General features: G+C 37.9%; 2 protein-coding genes and 1 pseudogene across 2 annotated transcripts; all 3 read left to right on the top strand.

Moving 5' to 3' along the window:
• The first annotated feature begins 676 nt into the window (after positions 1 to 676).
• On the top strand, positions 677 to 4783 carry LOC121806310 (T-complex protein 1 subunit beta-like). The gene is made up of 12 exons (XM_042206307.1): positions 677 to 783; positions 1218 to 1280; positions 1377 to 1433; positions 1609 to 1674; positions 1753 to 1864; positions 2217 to 2345; positions 2598 to 2669; positions 2793 to 2908; positions 3061 to 3137; positions 3318 to 3803; positions 3930 to 4245; positions 4409 to 4783. The coding sequence occupies exons 2-12, from the start codon at positions 1275 to 1277 to the stop codon at positions 4553 to 4555; spliced, it is 1584 nt and encodes a 527-aa protein (XP_042062241.1). The 5' UTR covers positions 677 to 783; positions 1218 to 1274; the 3' UTR covers positions 4556 to 4783.
• Positions 4784 to 6351: 1568 nt separating this feature from the next.
• On the top strand, positions 6352 to 10379 carry LOC121807540 (annotated as a pseudogene).
• A 3288-nt stretch (positions 10380 to 13667) lies between these two features.
• LOC121809723 (rop guanine nucleotide exchange factor 1-like) lies at positions 13668 to 16330 on the top strand. The gene is made up of 5 exons (XM_042210491.1): positions 13668 to 14142; positions 14495 to 14611; positions 14705 to 15243; positions 15364 to 15717; positions 15797 to 16330. Exons 1-5 carry the CDS (start codon positions 13881 to 13883, stop codon positions 16130 to 16132), a joined length of 1608 nt encoding a protein of 535 aa, XP_042066425.1. The 5' UTR covers positions 13668 to 13880; the 3' UTR covers positions 16133 to 16330.
• The last annotated feature ends 8721 nt before the right edge of the window (positions 16331 to 25051 follow it).

The raw sequence follows: 25051 nt of genomic DNA, 5'->3' as shown, positions 1-25051 counted from the left end.
TTAAATCTATGTTGTTTAAATCTACATTATCATATTAATTTATGTATGCATAACACTTTACTATTAATGCTTACATGTGTGCATCACGTCAACATTGCATTGCATTGCTCGAAAATAAGATCGCGAATAAATGTAAAATTTTTAAATTTCGTGATTATCATTCAAATAATCAAATTTAACAGGTACAAGACAAACCAAAATTTTAGAAAAAAAATGTAATTTTGCACCTAACTTATCACTATAATTAACCAAATATCCATTGTCAAAATTTTCAAATTTCATTATACTAGTATATTTTTGTCCCCAATATAATCTTCCTAATCGGCCATGTGAGTTGCTCATGCTTTCACTAATAAAAAACTGCTTTTCACTAGCACTAATTTTAAAAAATATGAATTCAAAAATAATAAAAAAATGTGTATCTCACTTTTTATTATATAAAATATAATTATAATGAGTTAATTAATTGTGAAATTATCTATAAGCATTAAGTAAAATGAAATTAGGGGTATAAACCAAAACAATAAATTTAGAATTTATAAATAACCGAAACAAGTTGGTATACTAATCTACTTATTTGAGACTTTTATTAAAAACGTAACAAAAGTCACAAAATGAGAGTTTCATGTAGACCAATACGCAATAAGTAATAAACTAGTCATTAATAAAGAAATTTCAAAAACCCGAAGCCCTCTACTTAAAGTGAGAAATATTTAGAAACCCCCCTTTCTCCCGCAGCCTCTTCTACACTCCAGTCTCCAGCTCTCTTCGCTTAACTACAAGGTGCGATTTCTTCTCCTAGGGTTTCTGAAACTGCTAATTTTGATCCTCCACCACAATCTACCAAAACATTTGTTGTTTTCACTGTTTTAGTTTGAGGATATTATTCAGACTGTTCTAGGGTTTAAGTGTGGTTTTGTTAGTAGTAATCTTAGGATGGTGAATGAGAGGGATTACATTTCAAGGAATGTTTTGTAGATATGGATCTCTGGTTACTCTATTATTTAGCTGAGGTGCACATGGTAAAATTAATTATAGGGCACATGTATGTAGAAAATCGCTATTGATTATTTAAGATCTATTTTCTGTGGAATTGTTCGAGCTTTAATTGGCGAAAATCATAAGTTTTAAAGGTTTGGCTGGTCTTAATTATTGTTATAATTTGTGCGCTCTTGATTAAAATTTTGTTCTTTTCCTTATTTTTCTTTATCTTCCAGAAAATTGGTTGCTGTGTTTGAGTGCTCCTACCATCTTCATTCTCGACTCTTGCTGTGATGGCGGTATGATATATTCTTACTGCTCTTGCATTGTTAGATTATTTTTGTTATCTATAACCTCCAGACTCTCTAACGATGCTTCTGGATGTGATTGAATAGGTTGAAAATCTTTTCAAAGATGAGGCCACAGAGGAGAAGGGTGAGCGTGCCCGGATGGTAGGTGTTATTTAATTCATGATGTATCACCAATCATATTTCAACAAGCAATATGTACTGTTTGAGTCCTGCTCATAGTGTACCACATTGAGTGAAGAGGGTGATTCCAAATATGAGTTTGTCGGCTCTATGTTTATAGAGTACCTAACATCTATGTTCTGTCTTTTTATAACAGGCCTCTTTTATTGGAGCCATGGCTATAGCTGACTTGGTTAAGACAACCTTGGGACCTAAGGGGATGGTATAAGAGATTGTTCTTATGTATGAAATACCTCTTGTAATTCTTGTAATTGTAGTGAAAAGTTCTTCTTTATTGTAGGATAAAATTTTGCAATCCACTGGCAGAGGCCATGGTGTCACAGTGACAAATGATGGGGCCACCATCCTAAAGTCCCTACACATTGACAACCCTGCGGCTAAAGTCCTTGTTGGTATCCTTGATGTTATGTTACCATTGCATTACATTAGTTAAGTTCAATTTGGCTGTGGTTAGTATAGGATTTATTTTTCTATTTTTATATACAGTGGTTCTGTTGTTGGTGAAATTTCGTGTTGCTTGAAGCCAAGTATTCAACCAAACCGAACTTCAAATTCTCACTTTTTGCTCATAATGAATTAATTATTAAGATCCCATGATTGGGTCGTTGAATCTGGCTGCTAAATAAAATATGCTTCAGGTAAATTTTTCTAAAAATTGGAGTAAACCAGAGGTCAACATTCTTTTGAATGAGAGGCCTAGAGAAAAATATTTGATCATTGTCAAAGCCTTATATACATTCCCAGATATCTCGAAAGTGCAAGATGATGAAGTTGGTGATGGTACAACTTCAGTTGTTGTTTTAGCTGGGGAGCTTTTGAGGGAAGCAGAGAAGCTTGTCAATTCCAAAATTCATCCAATGACCATTATTTCAGGTTTGTCACATGCTTTTATACTGACTCAATCATATTATAGAATACATAATTCTATTCCTTTCGATATATCTGGGGAGTTAGAATTTAGAAATGAGACAAACTGAATGTATGATTTGGTTATAATTATGTTATATGGAATCCACACTGAATACTTCGAGGTAATAGTCAGTTTTTTAATTAGAGGCTGGAATGGTTTGCTTATAATCCTTCTCATTAAAGGTAATAATTACTTTATTTCTGTGTATATAACAGGGTTCCGTATGGCTGCTGAATGTGCAAAAAATGCATTGCTCGAGAAGGTTGTAGATAATAAATTGGATGCAGGTGATTGTATTCTTTTAGCGTTAGTTTAGCATTACTATTCTTTTAGCTTTAGTTGAGCATTCCTATTTTTGTGTTGTGATATTGAACCCTTATAATTGTTCTCATTACATCTTATATTTTCAGAAAAATTTAACTTGGACTTATTGAAGATTGCAATGACTACTTTGAGTTCCAAAATTCTCTCTCAGGACAAAGAACATTTTTCCAAACTGGCTGTTGATGCAGTTATGAGGCTGAAGGTACTATCACGTTTTACTAAGTTGATTGTAAAGACACGTCTTTAGATTTTTTTTTGTAAGGGTATTGGGTTCTTATGCCTATACGCATTAATTATTAGCCTTTATAATTGTAAATATATGGCTAATAATTATTAGTAATTTCTTTCTTACAGGGAAGTACGAATTTGGAATCCATTCAAATCATAAAGAAGCCTGGAGGGTCGCTAAAAGATTCCTTTTTGGATGAAGGGTACGTCGGAGCCCAGATTTCTTTTCATTTTATTTCTTTTTAACTGACTTTCGCTGCTTCTCATGATTTACATGTTTTTTCTTGCTTTGTGATAATTCATCTTTCAGCTCTGATCTGATTTTTGATAGGGTTCAGAGGCTGTCTAACTTCCAATTTAATGTTTCTTACTTCTCCATTCAGATTTATTTTGGACAAAAAAATTGGTGTTGGCCAACCAAAACGTATTGAGAATGCAAAGATTTTGGTGGCAAATACGGCAATGGATACAGATAAAGTGAAAATTTATGGGGCGCGTGTCCGAGTTGATTCGATGGCTAAGGTTGCTGAGATTGAAGTTGCTGAAAAAGAAAAGATGAGGGAGAAGGTGCAAAAGATCATAAATCATGGAATAAATTGCTTCGTTAATCGCCAGTTGATCTACAATTTTCCAGAGGAATTATTTGCTGATGCTGGAGTGCTTGCAATAGAGCATGCTGATTTTGATGGTATCGAGCGGTTGGCACTTGTTACTGGTGGTGATATTGCATCAACTTTCGATAATCCAGAGTCAGTTAAGCTTGGGCAATGCAAGCTCATTGAAGAAATTATGATTGGTGAGGACCGGTTGATTCACTTTTCTGGTGTTGAAATGGGCCAGGCATGTACAATAGTATTGAGAGGTGCAAGGTACTGTCATTCGACGAGTGTTACATTCTTCTTTGAAGCATTCCTTGTCATATCAATTATGGTTTGACATCTCATCTCTAAATACAGCCTTAAGTTTAATATATTTGTCGTTTGTACTTCTGGCAGCCCTCATATGTTGGATGAAGCTGAAAGATCTCTGCATGATGCCTTGTGTGTTCTGTCACAAACGGTAATTGACAGCAGGGTGTTGCTTGGAGGTGGATGGCCTGAGATGGTAATGGCAAAAGCAGTTGATGAACTTGCTAGGCGAACTCCGGGAAAGAGGTCTCATGCCATTGAAGCTTTTTCAAGGGCACTTGTGGCCATTCCAACTATCATTGCTGACAATGCTGGCTTGGACAGTGCTGAATTAGTTGCTCAACTCCGAGCAGAGCACCACAAGGAAGGGAGCAATGCTGGGATTGACGTCATCTCTGGATCTGTAAGTCTCTTGTTATTATTGGCTTATCTCATGATTCCAATAAGTTAAAACCCCTTCACAACATGCTCTTGGTCTTTTACCTAATGTTCATTATCGATGTGAGAAGGTCCTGAGTTTTGCCAACGTATGATGCTCAATCGTCATGGTTCACTTGTTTTCACAGGTCGGAGATATGGCAGAGAGAGGAATATGTGAGGCATTCAAAGTGAAGCATGCTGTTTTGCTTTCAGCAACTGAAGCTGCTGAGATGATCCTCAGGGTCGACGAAATCATCACCTGTGCACCACGAAGAAGAGAAGACAGGATGTGAAGATAATGTGCGCAGTTGTCTCTTGATGTGTTAGGGTGGTTTCAGCTAAGTTCAAATCTCAGGGGGACGTGCAGTTTTGTTCACGGAAACATTATTTTTGCTTGTTTGCTTTTGGGATTTTTCTGGTTTTTTTTAAAAAAAATTTAGCTGGGGCATGCCGAATTATTATTTTCTAATTTGTTGGATTGAATGTGTGTTAAGCTATTACTATATGATGGTTTCCAAAAACGTTGTTTCATATCAAGTATTATTCCCATCTTAGAGCATCCGCAGCGGTGGCGGTTGGCGCCACCGCCGTCCGTGCCAGCGGCAAGGCGAAGGACCGCCACCGCTGCAACCGCGCCGCTGGCACGGCGCTGCTCGATGTATCGAGCACGTCCGTGCCAGCGGACGCACACGTGGCGGTCTCCCATTCGCCAACGGCATAGCCGTTGGTTTCAAACATTTTTTTATTTTTTATTTTAAAAAAATCGGATTTTTATTAAAAAAATCGATAAAAAATAAAAAAAAATTTTCACTTCCCCAAAAAATTATATCCGTTTATAACCGTTTTTCCCCACTTTTTAATTTTTTTTTTATTTTTTTTACCCCAAAAATACACACTTTCATCTATAAATACCCCCAATTTCACTCCAAAAAATTCACACTTTCACTTTTTAATTTTTAGTATTTTAATTATGTAATTTTTAATTTTTAGGATTTTAATTATGTCTTTTTATTTTATTTGTAATTTGTTATTTTTATTGTGGTTTTTTTAATGAATTTTAGTATTATGAAAATGTTTTGTGTAATTGAATTTTATATTAATTGTGCTCGTCCTTGCGGAAGAGCACAGTTGTGGGTGTTGTGCTCTTGCCAGAGAGCATGCATGAATAGTACCGCCCGGGCCCACTACCGTGCCGCTGGCAAGAGCACGGTTGTGGATGCTCTTAGTAATCCCTCATCCCTTTCTTCCTCCTTTTCTCAATTGGGTTTTCTCTGTGTCTCACCGCGGATACTGGCCAATTGTAGCTTATTCGTTGAGTTTGATAGGTTGCCCAACTCTGCACTCAGCAACTTGCTGAGATGCTTCTAGACTTGCAATGATTTTTGTTTTTCACCTCAATTCTCGATGATCATCACCCAAGTTAATGTGTCACATCACACATTAAAGATAACGTACTTTTGTAAGTGTTTTAAACATATAAAATCACTCAAAATTAAGGGGGTAAAAATCGATAGTACTAGTATATTTATTCTTATTGTGAATCGTACTCCGTCATTAAAATCCATTAACTTTCTATCGAGAGTATTCCTTTGTTCCATAAGAGTATCCACTATAAGGCGGACGTCCTCAATAGCCCCGCCCCCTTATTTGTCTACAGCCCCAGTTTTTTTATCCGCGCCCAAAAAAAGGTTTCCGCCACTATAGGCGGACACTTCCAATAGCCCCGAAATTTTATAACCAATTAAATCAATAATAACAAAAAACGTGTATTAAAAAAAATCCCTCCTTCCTTCTTCCTTCTCCCCTTCTTTCTCAAAAAATGTCGAAAATTTAAAAAATAAATAAAAAAATTCAAGGGGGCGGCCGACGCGCCTATCGCCCCGGAGGTTCGGGACCGGCGCGTCCTCACACTAAACTCGCCGATAGGCGTTCCGCCCCGGAAATGGCGTCCGGCTAGGGGCGGCCTCTCGCTCCACTATAGCTCGGCGGGGCGGGGCGCCCCTATAGTGGATACCCTAAGAATAGTACTCTTTAAGTCCATCTACGCATTCTTTCATTTTGGAAACTTTTTAATATTAGGATTTAGGAGTTGTGAAATTAAGCTAAAATAGTTAATATGACGTCAACTATAAAACGGTGATAAATTTCGTTTACAATATACAGAGGGAAATAACTACCGCAGTCGGAATCAAATGGCCAGCAACGGTGCCGCACTTCACAGTGATACCACAAACGCGCACGTTAACTCCCCCGCTAAAACTGACAATGACGACCTAGTGTTCCTCCGCCGCGCCGCCCGCTCTCTGCCGCCGCCAGTCCTCAAGGACTTGCTGTCCAATGGCGTTAGTTCGTCCCTCACTATTTATATTATTTTCCTGCTTTGTTCATATACAATTTAGTTCACAAGAGCGCAGCAGTTTATATATGATCGCTTTGCTATTGCAATTGGAAATTAGACAAACTATTCCCAAATTCAATCTATGCAATCCAATTATATGGACTGGAAATTTTAATTGAGCTAATTTTAGATCCCGAAATTGATTGACTGTTACTTAGTGGTGCTGCACACGATGTATGATTTGTAGGCTAAAGCTCTCATTACTGATGCAGGTTTGTGCACGCTGTATACTTAAGCAGTTTAGTCTACACGAGCATATATGTGCTCGTCCTTCGGTTACAACGCCTCTTCTGAATGTGATTCTTCGCCAAATGGCAGAGCATGGTGATGCTGGAGCTGCTAATGTTAGTGTTGGGGAAAGTAAAGATATGGTTGACGTAGAACGAGATTTGCAGGTGGTTTGCAGGGTTTGTCTAGGCATTTTGCAGTTCCTATATATTGATGACAATGGAATTTCAGTGAAAAAGAGTCATGCTTCCGATTTTGCTGCAGCAGTTGCAGACCCTGTAAAGCAAGGGAGCTATCAAATTGATAGCTTCTGTATCCAAGTGTCCCTGCCCCCGGTTGTGGTCCATAATGAGCTGGCAGTTTGGTTAGTGATCAAGATTCTTGGATATGCGATATTATTATGGCTGGAAAAATCTTTGTATCGATAAAGTTATACTTCCTTTTAAAGTAACCGTGGATTGTTCGTTTTCAGGTCTTATATTAAAGGGAAGTATAGTTCTGAATCTTGGTTCACAGAAAAGTTCCCATCTTCGGGCATTACAGTGAAAGATTTCTTGAAATTGTCAATTACAAATCCTTTGGAGAAGTTGTTGGTATTATTTCAGTCTTTTCTTAGTGGTGTTTTAAATCTTATTTTGCATTTTGGCATTCTGTTGGTTCTTTCTTAGTCATCCCAGTATAATATTTATATATTGGTAACTATTGCAGGATGTAAAATGTAACGAGAATTCATTCTGAGTTCAATTAACTTACACACTTTCTGATGCACTATCCGAGAAAGAGCCCATTAGTGAGAGCAATGGCTGCTATAAGAGGAGGAAAATAGGCAAGTCACTTACCTTTCTCCTTCAAATCATATCCTCAACGCAGTAGTGCAAATCTCATCCAGGTGCACTAGCAGTGTCATAATAATCTGAACTTGAATAGTGACCTGAATCGACACAAAATTAAGTCCTTTTTTAATAGAAAACTAAAAGCAATAGTAATTTGTTCATGGATTGAAATTATAACAGTGTAGTGTTAAACGTATTTAGCAAAGGTTGGTGCCTTCCGCATTATCAGTTACTACTTGTAAACTATTTAGTAGTTACTCAATAATTGCTTCGGAGAATGCTCTTTATTATGCCATACGTTAAACTGAGCAATATAGTTGTAGAATAGGCATTGAAGTCGTGTGAAATATTTTGTCTTGGATTCTGCACTTTATTTATGTTCATCCTGTTAAATTGGCAGATGACACTGATATCTTGAAGAACTCTACTGACTTGCAAAAGGTTGAAAGCCATGACCCCACTTCCAATACTTCAAATGGGTGCAAAGATGATCAGGCTGGTTTGTCAAAATTCTCTCTAGAGAAGGTATGCGCTGAGTCCTGATTCCTTGTTTCCTTCTTTTCCAACTTATCTTTTACAAGGAGCTTAAGTTCTCTATTTTATTTATTGCCATGCCAACTGAATTTCAAATATCAACGCTTTATGAATGATGATTTTGTTATTTTCAGGTCAATGGAAATGGGTGCTGCTCCTTGGTTTTTCAATGCTACAAGACTTCTGTCTATGTTGGTGGGAGATATCTATCACAAACATATTTGATTCTCTATGTATGCTGCTGAACTCCGATGACAGTCAACCTTTCGATTATTAAAAGCCTTGGGTTAATTTTCTTTTGCCATTTGAGTTTCATCTACAGCGATGGCACTTTGGCATTATTCTAACCTATTCATTATTCATAATGTTCGCTATTATTAAAAAGTAAATTCAGTTTGGGTTAACCTGGGCGAAATTCCCTGAATTATGCTATTACTCTTTTTGATGCAGTACTCTAGAAATGTCAGCCAGTCGCGCTGGATTATAGATGATGAAAAAATGGGTGAAGCATCTGTTGAGGTGAAGAAGCCTCAAGATTGAAATTTGTAATTTTCCTGTTTATTATTTTGGACTATCACTATCCAGAACATGACACATAAGTTTTTCCTTGTTTTGCAGGAAATTGTTGGTAGCAACATCCTCCCCATCTCTCAGGGTACAAGTACAAGTTCCATGCTGCTGGTAGAGAAGACATTGATGTAGAGAACTCAATCTTATCATCACCACTAATAGTTGGCAGTTCTTATTTGAACATCTGCCCCTCTCTTTTGTAGCTCTCTTACATGCATTTAGTAAATATCTACGCAGGTGTGCATGCTGGGTACTGGGCGACCTTTTCTGGTTGAGATCCTAAATGCACACCAATTCCCTTCTGATCTGTTGATAAAGGAGATTGAAACGAAGATAAATAGCTTGGAAAGCAAGCTCGTATGCCCTAGTAAAGTTGATTATGTTTTTCCTGCTTATCATACACGTAATGAATTATGAAGTAGAAAACGAACTGGCTTGTGCAGGTGCAAGTGAAGAATCTTAGGTTTTTGGGTAGTCAGGGTTGGGACCTGATGCGTGAAGGAGAAGCAGAAAAGCAGGTATGCCTTTAGCTTTTAATAGTTGGGCACTGGACATGCGATGACCAGTAGTCCTAAAAGGTTTCAATTTGTATATGCAGAAACAGTATGTTGCACTAGTGTGGATTTCTCGTCCCTTTGAAAATGAAGATGAGCAAAAGTTATCATCGTTGTGCAAAAACACGGATCTGGTTTGCTTATTATCTACGTCTTTTTCTGTTTTTATTCTGGAGCTTGTTCTTTGGCAAAACAGCTGGTTAGCGGTTCCATTTTGTTGTGCAGAAAACACCAGTGAGAGTCCTCCATCGTCGAAGTCCACTAGAACGTGAAAAAGTCATACATTGATAAGAAATATTTTACATAAATGTTTCCCTATCCTTCTCCTTTGCAGATTTATTTACATTTATCTCATATTTCAGGATGAAAATAGAGAAGATAGCTGGTAGTTCTCAATATTTCCTTTTGCACTTGTGCACTCAGGTTAAGTAATCTCTTACACTTAATGTATGATTGACTTATCCCATTAAAGTGATAATCATAGTAGAAATTTGCATCTTATTTTTTCTTGAATTTTCGGATAAGTTGATGCTTTTATCTTCGACCAGGCTGGAACTTACATCAAGGAATTCGTTCATGGAGATCTCGGACATACATATCCCAAGTATGAAACCACTTTTATGTAGTCATCATCTATATCTTAGATTTTAGCTGGATTCGCTTGTCTTAAATCTCCAGATCAGTGTTTCTTTCTACTATCTTACTTGGTTGGATACATATAATGTCAGAGAATAGCTACTCCAAAAATTTAGTATTATATCGAATTTCAAGTTGTTCGACAGATCCCAACATCAGTTCTTTTCACCCATTTTACACTGTGTTTTTTTTTTCGATCCTGGGATGCAGAGCAGAAATATTGCAACTTGATGACACAGATGTGAAGATGGATTGCTTCCAAACTTTCATTTCAGACTTTTTTCTTTTTCATTTCAAACACAAGCCATCATCTTGTAAACATTCAATTTTGGTTCTATTTTATGAAGTCTTTTTCTTGAATTAATAATGTGTGAACTAGCTGGGCTATCGCGATCAGACCAAAACCGTGATTTTGAGGGCTTTCTACCTTGGGCCTTCCCCAAACGTAGCCTCTCTTTGATACCAATAGTCAAAGGCCTTATCTTGGCTATCAATTTCATGTCATCTTGTGAAAATATGATCAAGACATGACATCCTAAAAATGAGTGACTCATTATGAATTTTGTACTATGTCAAAATAAAAACCAACAATCATTTAGGAAAAATGTGTATTCTTAATTCTCCAAGAGTTGCATATTATTTTCTAGTTTAAATGACACATGGGTGCGTTTATTTATCACAAATATAAAATCATCAAGAGAAAGATTACTATTAGGTAATAACATTCATATATTTTTTTTGAACTTGATTGGTTTGACGAGTTAGTCCGAAATCCGAAATGTATGGAGTAGTGAATATCATTCCGTTTCAATATGTTTGTTGAAAACTATGAGCGAAGCACAAATTGCAAGAACGCATGTTCTGAAGAAGATGAACACTCTTTGAGAAACCGAATGGAAAACTCTTATTGATCGAGTAGTAAAATTTACAATTGATTTCTACTCACTGCACTCTCTTTCGAGCTAACAAAACAAACTACTTATACTAGAGATCGGGTGAATGAGATCTTTCACAAGATCTTGTTGAGTCAGTTCGTAGTTGATAACCGCCTCAAACGGCCATCTTCCTTTCTCCTTGATCAAGCTTTCTTCTTTCTCCTTGATCAAGTTGTTTCCCTTTTCCTTTGATCAAACTGCTCCTTGATCAAGCTGCAGCTCCACCGCAGTCCGCTTCACCGTACGCATGTATGCCCCCAAGTTTATGCCTTGATCAGCCAATAATGCCAATAGTTATCAATCAATAAATATTTCAATTCTATTGGTAGGCATTTTTGATAACATATATAGAACCCTATAATCAATTAAATAGCACATCAACAAAAATATAATGCTTGGATCTAAAATATTGATGAGTGCTTAAATTTTATAACTGCCCTCAATTACTTTGCAACAAACCCTCTGTTATAATAAAATAATAATTCAGAAATTCAATGGCACTTTAAATTCTTAGTGATCATGGTGGCTTCAAAAATTAAATTCTTGGTACCACTAAAACCAGCCTTCCAATAGGCAATGGCTCCACAAATTAAATATGCAATAATGCACTATTCATTGAGTACAGAATATTTGATATTATTTGACGTAATGTATTTTTCTTTTCTGATTTTAAATTAAATGCTATATGTATATGTTTGTTGCACCTGTATATAATGTAGTACATATTAATTCCGTTGTAGGTGAGAGTAGTATTATTACTTTGTCATTCAGTTAATACTTTTTGTAATTGAAATTTCCTTTTTGTTTGGGTTAGTTTTTAAACATTAATTTCTTCTCTATGATTGAATCCACAAACTTTCAACAAACCCATAAGTTATATAATAGTGGTACTTGATTACTATGCAATGCAAAATTTGATGATTTAATAATTGCATTACATTGTAGTACTAATTATAAACGTTATATTAGGATCAATTTGTAAAATCTCCCCTCAAATGAAAAAAGAATAATTATTGCGCCTAATATCATGTACTGTAGTAATTTTTTGAAATATTATTTTTTACACAAATTTAGAAGTTAGTATATAATATTATGAACTTACGTTGAGATGTTAATTTCACATCGATGATATGTTCTAGTTAAAATTAAAGGATGCGGACAATTGAGTGACATTCATTTGATGATATAGAATATGGACGATTTAATGGATGAGGCAAATTTCAATTTAAGCCTCAATCAGTCAAAAGTTGAAGCCTTAAATCATACACGATTGAATATAATTCGATCCATAGCGAATTGTCCACATTTAATAGTAATACTAGTAGTATTTCAAAGTTTGTGAATAAAATAATACTAGTATTTCAAAATGTTCAATAAATGTTCTTGGCCATTGGTAGAACCCTATTGTTAATACTACCAATTACTTATAGATTAATTAATTATTCTTTTTCTTTTTAAGAACCTACGCAGTCAGCCCAACTAAATTCCCCCCAATTAAATTAGTTAATCAGCCCATGATTCGTAAAAACTCTCATTTTAGGATATGTTTATGTTTTAGTTAGGTTTAGTAGCCCAACTATATTTATGTGCGTTGTTACCAAATGTCCTTTTTTCTTGAATTAATATCTTCTTCTATATTATGTGATCTTATTTATCCAAAGCTAATAAATGAACCGTTACACAATTCGTGTAAGAACATTATTGAAAAAATTAGATGCTTTTTGATAATGGCTGAGACTGAATATACATGTGGTTTTGCATATCAAAATTTCACCTAAAGTTGGCAATAATTTCATCTACACTAGTGCTGAAGTGCTACATCAATGTTGCTTTTCAGAGCGTTCAAATTTTAAATTTTTGTTGATAGTACTTATTAAAGTTGGTTATTCAATATTAAATTTATCTATAATTTTTTGCTTTGGTTTTTAGTTGATAAATTAAATGGAGTATTAGAATAATATTCTTGGAGTGAAACATTATCTGATTAATAAAATTACGGGTAAATTAAGTTAAACAATCACTTTATAACTCCCCACACATCTCTCAAAAGAAAATATAAATAAATATCATTACAAATGAAAATGGAGGGCAATATCATTGAAAATGAAAAGAAATTAATTTTTTTTAGAAGGATCAAAGTAGAAAAAAGATATTACCTTATTAGTTTTGGACGAAGATTGTATTGTTTTTATTAGTCCATCCATAATCAATAGTTATGTTTTCCAATTTTCAATTCATTATATTCGTCAAATCTTAATGAAGCGAACTTTTTCTTCACTAACACTAATATTAACTAATTTTCTTTCTATTTTTCTCATATTTAATTATTTTTAATTAAAATTGATACTATTATTCATTGTTAAAACTATTAACTATGATTAAGACTCATATTCTTATTTATTAAAATTTTCATCGTGGATAGATAAAGTAATATTTACAAAAATAAAATTAGTGTGGCAGAACATGTTATTCATCCCCAAACTATTAATTTTGATTAAAACTCACATTATTCATTATTAAAATGGTGGATAATGGATAGATATAGTAATGTTTACTTAAAGAAATTTTATGTGGCAAAACAGGGAATTCCTCCCAAAATATAAAGTCATTTGAATGTTTGACTAAAACTGTGATTACTGTATAATTTTCTAGTCAACAAATTTCAGTTAATTCCCTTAAAAAGAAAAAAAAGAAAAAGAGAAACAAATTAAAGAGACGACAATGGCGGTATAAAGTCGAGCTCCACCATGTAACGGTGGGGCTCCTCCTCCTCTTCCTCTCGCTCACTACTTTTCTCTCTCACACACTAACACGCACTTGCTTTTTATGCTTTCTCCTGTCGAAATTGTGCCGTTGAAGCATTGGGCACATTTTCCCCAATTTCGACTGCTTTTGCTGCTTAAGAAGATCGGTGAATTTTGCTCTGTGAAATGGCTGATACTGATAACGTCGTTTCTCAGTCGGATGAAGAGTTCGAGGACCTGCAATCTCGCCGTTTCGACGACGCCGACGTCAGTGAGTCGGAGAGCTCCACTTCCAGCGCAGCCACGTTTTCTTCCGATCGCCGCCGCGATTTGGCTTCCGAGTGTTTGACGCCACCGCCGATCATGCTGCCGGTTGTCGGGGGTAGACACGTCGTCTATGCGGCGGAGAAGCGGGATACGGATAAGCCTGAGCCGCCTGAGCTTTCCGGTGAGTTTTCAGCTTCCAATTCGTTTTAGGTTTTTAGCTGATTTGATTGTTGAATTGAAGGATGGGATCGTCGATTGTACGTATAATGGCATACTTGTTTGGAATTGTATGTGGAATTCGTTCGTATATCATCTTCTTCGAGGAAAATGCTTGTTTGCTGTTTAGGTTTTAGTTAGATTTACAATGTCGATATGCAAAATGTTTGAAGCTAGATCTTTGTCTCTTCTCGAGGAAGAATCAATTAGAAAAGGAGCAGTGCGAAACAATTTGGTTTTGATTTTGATTTCGGATAGAAAATTATGATGATTTGATCTGTGGATTAGCTAAGTCTTTCCTGATTGAATGGTTACAGAGGTTGAATTCATGAAGGAACGGTTTGCGAAGTTGTTGCTTGGTGAGGACATGTCTGGTGGAGGGAAGGGAGTAAGCAGTGCTCTAGCAATCTCCAATGCAATAACTAATCTTGCTGGTTAGTACATTTCACTAACTCTATTTCACAATAAGGTTCGTGAGATGGTTTCGTTGTCTCTACTCTTTACACTCGTTCGTTGTAAATCTACAGCTAGTGTATTTGGAGAGCTCTGGAAGTTGGAGCCCCTGGCTCCACAGAGGAGATCAATGTGGCAGCGAGAGATGGAGTGGCTTTTGTGCGTTAGCGACTCCATTGTTGAGCTTGTTCCGTCTGTTCAAGAATTCCCTGGTAGTGGGAGCTTCGAGATCATGGTGACTCAGCAGAGATCCGACCTGTACCTGAATCTTCCAGCGCTCAAGAAGCTAGACGGGATGTTGATCAGTATTTTAGACAGGTTTCACGACACTGAGTTTCGTTATGTTGATCGAGGTATCATCGTTGGTGATGCTGAACACATCAAACCATATCAAAGTTCACCACCTTCAAGTAGGCCTTCCACAACACTCGAGGAAAAATGGTGGCTGCCTTTCCCAAAGGTTCCGGCAAATGGTCTTTCGGACGAGTCAAGAATGGTTTTGCAGCAGTGCAAGGAATGCACGCAGCAGATATTCAAAGCTGCTCTCGCGATCAATGGCAGTGTTCTTTCAGATATGGAAGTGCCACAAGTCTACCTCAACAGCTTGCCTAAGGTATCTCATTTATGTCTCTTCGGCTACTATCTAAACTCAATTTGTTAGTTAGGCATTGCTGAATTCTCTGTTGTATCTTATGTTGCTGTTTACTGATCTACTATTTGTTCTATTTGGCAGAGTGAGAAGGTGTGTTTAGGCGATGTCCTATACCGTTACATAACTGCAGATCAGTTCTCCCCGGATCGTCTTCTTGACCACTTCGATCTTTCATCAGAATATACTACTTTGGAAGTAGCAAATAGGCTTGAGGCCGCCATTCACTTCTGGAGGCTGAGATATCAGAAGAAGAAGAAGCTAAACCACTCGAAAACGAGCTTATTCTGGGGAAGCACGGTGAAGGGCCCCACAGGTGATGCTGAAAAGAGCAAACTCTTCGCTCATCGAGCTGAAACGCTCCTCAAGAACTTAAAGCTCCACTTCCCCGGCCTTCCTCAGACATCTCTCGACACGAACAAGATTCAATATAACATGGTAAGGATTTCGTGTTATGAATCCGATGCATTAAACACATGTTGAATTTGTCCGAGTAATGATTATTGCTATGATGTAGGATGTTGGGCAGTCAATTCTTGAAAGCTACTCGAGGGTGCTGGAGAGCATAGCCTTCAATTTGTTGGCAAGGATTGATGATCTTCTGTACGTAGACGATGCCACCAGACAACGCGCCATGGCAGAGTCACACGCCATGCTCAGCCGCAGAGGATCAGTGGGTGCTCATCATGATCTGTATAGCCAGAAATTCTTCTCGAATCAAAGCTCGTTCTCATCATCATCATCGCTCGTAGGGTCTCCGTTCCGTTACTCAGTCCCTGTAACGCAGCGGCCCAGTAGATTACGCCGTTCACAAAGCCAACAGATTAGACACAGTGATGGCTATAGTTTGTAATCCGAACGGAAATTCTTTATGTATTCCGTCCGTGCTTAGAATTTCTTCCTTATTTTTTTTTTCCTTTTTTCGATATTTCGTGAATCTGAATCAACGGATTAGACGTGACGATGATTATAGTTTGTAATCCACGGTTATAGATAATTTTGAGATCAGCCTGGTTAATCGAAGTCTAGTTATTACGATAACTTTCCATGACGTGTGATGTTCGTTGCTTCTGTTTTTCTTGTATATGTGCAATTCTTGATATAACGCTTACAATAACTCATGGTGATTTTATAAATTTCTCAAAGACTTTATATACCGAAATATTTGTGAGTCTAATTTTAAAGTATCTATAAAAAAAATTAGACAACTATTTCCACGCATCATCACGGTAGAATTTGGCATGTTTGTTTATTTAAAGCTGTTTTTACTTGATAAGAAGATGATGTGTTGTGTTTTTCATGCAAGAATATTATATAGTGAGTTGTTGACCCATTTAATGAGCAAAAGTCATGGGGGTTTTATTTGGTAGGATTATTAGAGTGTGCACCATCGGGAACAAGCAGGTAGGACCAGCACATATATATTGAAAATGGTAACGATCTATATATATACGATATTAATAAGCGGTAGGTGTATATATAATCACAGGTTTGGCTCCACATTTAAGGGGAGAGTTATTATGAGTTGACAGGGAAGGTTTAAATACGAATAAAAGCTTCATGCGTGCTTATGGAAAAAATCGTAACAACAGAAGCCCTAATGATTTGATAGAGTGGATTCTACTTCTGTAATCTATTTAACCAGTAAAGAAATTTTTTACCTCTTCCAAACTCACTTAAAATGATTTCAGCCACTGATGACTCGACAAAATAATTGAACTTGGGGTTGAGATTGAAAAATTATTGGTGGAAAAAATTAAATATATACACCAGGTAAAGTTTCATTACTGATATAATTATATGCAAATCATATAGGGAAAATAAACATGCTTGAAAAATAAAATGGAATAATTTTGAAAGATTATGTGGGGGTGATCTATTTATTTTGAGTAAAATTCTTTTCTTAGACTTTCTAGGAATGTTGATATATTTATTTTCTAAATCCAATTTCCTACTACTACTTCTTAATCCTCTATCTATTCCCTTTTTCGTGTACGATTATTACAAAATTATTCACATGAAACACAATTTTGAGAATTATTTTGAATTACATTCCTGGCAGATTTTTACTCAAAATAATCCAAGAAAAATTTCTTGTCCTTGTCATATTCAAATTTACATTAAACAAGAAAATACTTCCAGTACACGTAAACTGAAAGCACAAGATATATAAAACATTAATTACTTCTTCAGAATATAAGGCTCAAAAACTTTTATCAACTGAAGTAACATAATTAAACCAAAAGATGCATTCACATAAATGATCATGAACTAGCCATGTAGATTTGAGAAGATTAATAACCTAAATATAAATGCATTAGATGCTAGGATTATATAATCTAAATTGTCAGAAAATCAATCATGAGCCTATGTAAAACCAAAAGCACTAAAAATATATTCTTCCTTTTTGCCCTACCACTCAATGTAATTTGCATAAGCTTTTTCCATGTTAACTTTTATTTTCTGGAAAAGGGCAAAATCTTCATCAACCTTCCTGCAATTACATTCCTGTACTTGATTTTTAAAAAATATTTCTTGATGTTTTTAGAATATTCAGTTTTGTAGAAAACAAACACAAAATCCATTAGAGGAAATAAATGAATGATAACACGCATCAATATTCATCTCCGTTTGATTGGATTTTCACATAGAGATTCCATCAAAACCTAAACAAATTCAACAAAAACTGAATCAGTCAGCGCTCTTGAAACACTGTCATAAACAAAATGAAAGATAAATATAGGGTTATTGGCCACTACAATAAATAAATAAATAAATAAATAAATAACAAAATTTGAGATCAAACATACCTTGATTTTCAGACAGTTGTGGATAATTATGTTATTCATGAGAGTTTTAACAAAGTGAAGCCAACAGAGATCAGTTGGCAGTATGTCCACCTCCTCTAACTAACAATTTTTTAAATAGAATTTTCACATTATGTAATATTTTTTTTTCTCTAAAAATGATAGGAGGAGGTGGACAGAATGCCAATAAACACTGTTAGAAACACTTTGATAAGCCCTCCATGAATTTGCCCTTCACAAAACCCTCATCCTCCCCCCTCTCTTTCATGGACACACACACACACACACACAGAGAAGAAGTAGATGGGGAAAGAGATGGAGAAAAGGAGGAGTTGGTGGGTCTATTTAAGAAGAGAGGTGAGGCACAGTAAATGAGAGAGAGGGAGAGGGTATAATTAATTAATGGGAGTGGGAGTGAGAGAGGGAGAGGGATATATGAGTGATTAAATCAGATTAGATGGTTCATTCTTTGGGGTATACTCTATTTAGAAGGAAAGAATGATGATTGTGAAGTCCTCGTTTCTGATGATAAAACCCTATTGCTCTTGCTTCTGTCATTATAACACCCTCGCCCACCACCACCATCTCTCTATATGACTATATCCATCACACTTTTTCCTCTATCTCTATCTCTATCTCTATCTCTATCTCTATCTCAATCTCAATCTCTGTAGAGAAAAAAGAACTTAAGTAAAAGGTTTTGGGGTTTGGGTAGAAGGATGTTAGACTAGGGAAAATAATGGTCAATTACATGTTTAATGTTTACAATAAAGTTCACATACACTTTTTAAGTTCTAGTAAAATATTTTTATGTACTACTGCTATATAGGAGTAGCATTTGATAGCTATCTTATTAAAGCAAGATAAAGGTCTTTATCTGGCTTATTTGTGTACGGAGTCTTTTTCTTAGACCATCCATAGTCTTATTCCTTAACTATCTCATCCCTTTATTATTTTTGAGTCCTATAACACTTTTTACTTAAGAGACAACATCTGCAACCCTCATCCCTTATCCGTCTCATCCCTCTACTATTCATGTGTTCCACTATTTTTATTCTTCAATTTAAAATGTAATTAATTAAAATAAACATTTAATTAAAAAACAATTCATTAAAAACTGAAAAATAGGAGTACAATTTAAAATCTAAATTATAAATTGCATAATTTAAAACAAACATAATTAAAATCCTAGAGAAAAAATATACATTAATTACTAGAAAATAAAAATTACACAATTAAATTCTAGAAGATTACTCCACGGGCGAAAATTTCATAATTTAAATTTCCATCGTCTTTAATGGCTATTTTTCAAATTTCATTTTAACCTTTTAACACATCAAATTTTTAATTCATGTGTACAAAAGAATTGTCTCAATTACCTTAAGACGGAAGAGGGAGTAGATTTGGTATGCAAGAAGTCTCTTTCTTAGGGCACATTATAATTTTAAGGCTTGGTATAAAACCTCAGTTTTTTTTTATGGTAAAAGTAACCTATCAAATTGCTGGACTTTATTAAAAATATTCTGCTACATCATTATGAATTTATGTAGAACATATTTTCAGCAATTATACTTTTCCATGAATAGATTAAAAAATTATCCTGTGGAGTACTAATAATTAATCGCCTAGCTATTGAATTTATAAAATATCAAGAGTAATCTTGATATGGATTATTCAAATGGATTTCAAGAAAGATCAGCTAGGTGTGGGTTACTTTTAAGTAATCCGGTAGAAGTTGTGTTGTAAAATCCATTTTCAGTCACCTGTGTCAGAACAACTTTGACACCCTAAAATAAAATGACCACTGGCTTTTCATGAACAGTACTACTATTACTCAAGATTCTATTAGTAATTATTTTTCATCAATATATTTCTTGAGGGGATGCTGACCTGATTAGACCATCCACTACGCTATTGTCCTTTTTTCCTCCATCCCTTAACTAAGGGACGGAACCTGCAACGCTCCATCTCTTAACCGTCCCTTATTCCGTCCCTTAATTAATATTCATTCAATTTCATTTTTTATTTTTTTTACAACCCAATTAAATTTAAACAAACACAATTCATTAAAATTAAAACAACATTACAACTTAAACTTTAAAAAAAAAAAGAAAAAAAGACATAATTAAAATTCTAAAAAAATAAAAAATGACATAATTTAATCTTCTCCGCCAAAATTTTCCCAAATGTGCTCAATTAGATCCTCTTGGAGTTGGGTGTGGGCGCTAGAGTCGCGTGTCCTTACCCGAATAGCCAACCGTTCTTGTATAGACGGATGCGCTCCACTTCGCGGCGGACTACTTGCGGTTGAGCTTCCGGGAGATTCGGGGTCGAACCAATTTCCCGCATCGGGTCCTTCATCTCGGACAATCATGTTGTGCAAGATTATGCACGTATACATGATGTCGATCATGCTCTCCATGAACCAGGAACGAGCCGGGGCTTTGATGATGTTGAAGCGCGCTTGGAGAACCCCAAACGCCCTCTCCACATCCTTGCGCGCGGCCTCCTGCTTCTGCGCAAAAAGAGCTTGCTTTGGGTTCGCAAGCCTGCCTCACGTCTTCACGAAGGTCGGCCACTTCGGGTAGATGCCGTCGGCGAGATAGTACCCCATTTTATACAGCCGGTTGTTGGCGACGAAGTTGATGGCCGGCGCTTTACCATCCAAAACTTCGGTAAAGAGATCAGACTGGTGGAGCACGTTTACGTCGTTGTTCGAGCCAGGGACCCCGAAGTACGCGTGCCAGATCCAAAGCCGGTAGTCGGCAACGGCCTAGAGTACAACGGTTGGGTGGGTGCCTTTGTGGCCGCTCGTGTAGGATCCCCTCCAAACCACCGGGCAATTCTTCCATTGCCAGTGCATGCAATCGACACTACTAAGCATCCCAGGGAATCCGTGCACTTGTTCGTGCAGGTTGAGAAGGAACTGACAATCGTCCGTGCTTGGCCTCCGGAGAAATTCGTCACTGAAGGCTCTTCCCGGGCCGCCAAAGTATTCGCTATGTGGAGAAATAGCGGTTTACTCATGCGGAAACGGTGACGGAAGTAGGTATCTTCCCAAATCGGGTTATCGCAGAAGTAGTCGCGTACTAACCGTGCGGCGGCTTCCTCCCGGTTCCGATTGATGTACTTCAGGGAGCGTCGTGGGGGTGGCGCGGCTTCCTCTGCCTCTCGTCGTCGATCTTCTTCAAGTGATTGTTCCATTAATTGACGCATTTGCTCAAAAGGATCCATTTGTTTGAGTTGATTTAAGATGGAAATTGGAGTGATAGAGAGGATTTGAGATGAATAGATGTGTGTTTGTTTATGAAATGAGTATGAAATAGGATCATTTATAGAGTAAATACATAAATAAAATTAATAAAAAAAGAAAATAAAAATTTACGGTAACATTACCGTTTCAAAATTTTTTTTTATTAAAATTTGATTTTTTTAAAAAAATTTGAATTATTGCGTCATCCGTGACGACGCCCACTCGCGGGCCAGCGAGTGGGCGTCACGCATGCATCGGGGGCGCGCCACGTCGCCCGGGTGCGTGATGGGCCGGCGCGTCCCTTGTCTCGCGGATGCGGGCTACGGGACGGGCTGGGGACTGGCTACGGGACGGGACGAGGGTTGCAACGCGTCCCGCGGCGGAACCGTCCCTCCGGGACGGAACGCGAGCCGCGCGCGGGACGCGCAGTGGATGCTCTTAGTGTTTTCCCAAATCTATAATAGCATTCACAATGTGTCGCCCTATAATCCGCCCTATAGGGCGCTCTATGCTCCGTTACATCAGCATTTTATCCTCATACCAATTTACCTTCAGTAGGATGCCATATAAGCCACTCTAAGCATTTTATTAATTTGAATATTCAAAACACTATAAAAATTAGAAAAAAAACTTCATTTCATTAAAAGTTCAAACATTACCGTACGAAAAAAACTACAAATTCTCAATGGCGGTTACGATTCCAAAGTTCTTCAATCATGTCATTCATAAACTGAGCATGGGTCTTGTTGGTTGTGCATTGAGGTCTATCTAGATAGAACCTCATTGAAGCCCATCGGTAATCCTCTAACGTGGTGCGGGTTCGTCGTGCTGGAGCTATATCCACCTTCATCATCACCCCAATCGGTGACATTTCCACATTCGTGTTCGACTATCATGTTATGCAAGATGATGCACGCATACATGACATTGACGAAGACTTCCCTGAACCAGAAACGCGCCGGACCTTTCACTATTGCCCACCGCGCTTGGAGCACACCAAATTCCCGCTCCACATCCTTCCGCGCAGCCTCCTGCTTTTGCGCAAATAAAACACTCTTGTCACCTATTGAGCAGCTGATCGTCTTTACAAAAACAGGCCACCTTGGGTATATGTCATCGGCCAAGTAGTACCCCATATGATATTGGTGTCCGTTGGCAGTGAACTCGATGGCCAGGCCGTTGCCATTGCATTGCTCGGTGAAGAGGTTGGATGAGTTGAGGACGTTGATGTCGTTGTTCGACCCCGCTACACCGAAGTAAGCATGCCAGATCCAGAGTCGATGGTCAGCGACGGCTTCGAGGATTATCGTCGGGTGGCTACCCTTGCATCCACTAGTAAATTGGCCTCTCCACGCCGTCGAGCAATTCTTCCACTCCCAGTGCATACCAGGAAAGCCGTGCGCCATCTCGTGCATCTTCATTAGGGTCTGGCAATCCACAGCAGTCGGCTTTTGCAAATATGTGCTGCTATAAGCCTCCACAGCTCCCCTACAAAAATTCTTCTAGCACTCGCGGCCAGTTGTCTCCCCGACGTGAAGGTACTCGTCGAACATGTCCGCCGTGGTGCCGTAGGCCAACTGCCGGAGCGCAACCGTGCACTTCTACAACGGCGTAAGTCTGGGTCTGCCGATGCCATCTTCCCGATACTGGGAGTATTCATCACGTGCCTCCAACGTTTGGACAATGGTGAGAAAAAGATCTCGCCGCATTCTAAAACGGCCATGATAAACCGTCGGGCCCCACCGTGGTTGCTCATCAAAATAGTCTGCGAACAGACGTTGGTGAGCTACGTCGTGCTCGCGGCAGACAAACGTCCAACGTCGAATCGGCCTAGGGATCTGCGCCGCTGCCTGGGCCTGCTCCGCCGCTTCGCGCTCCATTTCGGCTAAGCATTCCGCCGCAGCCTCATGAACGCAATCGAATAAGGCCCGAGTCAAGGCCCGTGTAATGCCCTCCGATGTACTCCAGTCGTCGCGGTTGCTCATTTTTTTTAGTGATATGGAGTGAAATATTGATATGTGGGGAAAGTGAGAGATGAGAGAGAATTGGTGTGGGAAATGAAAGAGAAATGAAGGTTTAAATAGATAAAAAAATTCGAAAAAAAGGAAAATGCATTGTGCATCGCCGCGTTGCCCGCAGTGGGGCGAACGATACCGAGTACGATGCGTGCTCCAACACCTATCGTCCGCGGACGATGCATCGGGCATCGTCCGCATGGCTACAGTGGGCGGACGATTGTGGATGTTCTAAGCATTGCATTAATTATAAAGTTATTAAACAATGAATTTTGCACTGAGAATCTGTGATTAATTACATCTAAAATAATAGTAGTATAATATTTTAATTTTAGCAAGATTCGAGCTCCATTAAAAATGTATCAACCAATGAATTAATAAAATTGATTCTCACTAATAATCTCACATGCATAATGATTATACTGTGTTTATCACGTGAGAGAATAAAAGAGTTGCACTACTACACTAGAGAATGATGTAGTTATAGGATCGATACTTTTGTAATGTAACATTAAAAAATTATTGAGAGAGATAGAGAGAGATAGATATAGAGATAGAGAGAGAGAGGTGCATGGAGTTCTAAGGCCTAAGGGCATTAGCAATGGCGCGCCCTAAGGCGCGCCCTATGGCGCGCCACGTCAGCAGTTTTATCCTCCTACCTCCTCACCTGCAGTGGGGCGCCCTAAGACGCGCCCTAAGGCGCGCCCTATGGCGCGCCACATCATCATTTTTTTAATATTTATTACAAAACTCATACGAATTTAACAAAATTAATACATTAAAATACGAATTTCAAAAACTTCATTTCATTGAATAAAAATTAATACATTACAATGCGAATTAAAAAAACGCGAACTCAACAACGGCGGTTGCGAGCCCACACTTCTTCGATCATGTCGTTCATGAGCTGCGCATGATCCTGTTGGTTGCGCATTGAGGCCTGTCTAGATAGAACCTCGTTGAAGCCTAACGGTAACCCTCTATCGGGTGGCTCGGTCGACGCGCCGGCCAAACTAGATGCACGATCATCTTCATTCCAATCGGTGATGCTTCCGCCTTCATTCTCGACTATCATGTTGTGCATGATTATGCACGCATATATGACATCGGCGATGACATCCTTGAACCACAATGGGGAGGACGATGGCGCGGACGATGCCTATCGTCCGCGGCCATCGTCCGTGTACGCCACAATGGGGAGGACGATGGCGCGGACGATAGGCATCGGGCGCGCCATCCTCCGCGCCCTTAGTATCGGCCGCGACGATCGTCCGCGACCTATCGTCCGTATCCGCAATGGGCGCGGACGATCGATGGCGCGGACGATGCGCGCCATCGGGCGTGCCATCGTCCGCCCATTGCGGATGGCCTATGATGAGTACATTGACGATGACTGTTTATAGTGATCATACTTAATTCATAGCTTTTATTCGACTCGTCTTTTCAATATATTTTCTCTCTTCCATATCGTTCTAGATTTCCTCTTCATTTTCCAATACACGATGTTTATTTCTTCTCTTTCATAGTATCATCCTTGTTCCTGCAAAAATGTTAACTACTTCATCCTATTGGAGTTTTGCTTTTCTATGTTTTTGCCGTAAGAAATGTGAAAAATGGGTTTAAAACTTACTCCTAAACCCTAATGTACTTCTCCGTCGTGACTAAGTTGATTCGTATTTTTTTTTAACATCCCAATA

This window comes from Salvia splendens, chromosome 6, assembly GCF_004379255.2.
Source record: "Salvia splendens isolate huo1 chromosome 6, SspV2, whole genome shotgun sequence".
Lineage (NCBI taxonomy): Eukaryota > Viridiplantae > Streptophyta > Magnoliopsida > Lamiales > Lamiaceae > Salvia > Salvia splendens.
This window is presented reverse-complemented; position numbering and strand designations above follow the sequence as displayed.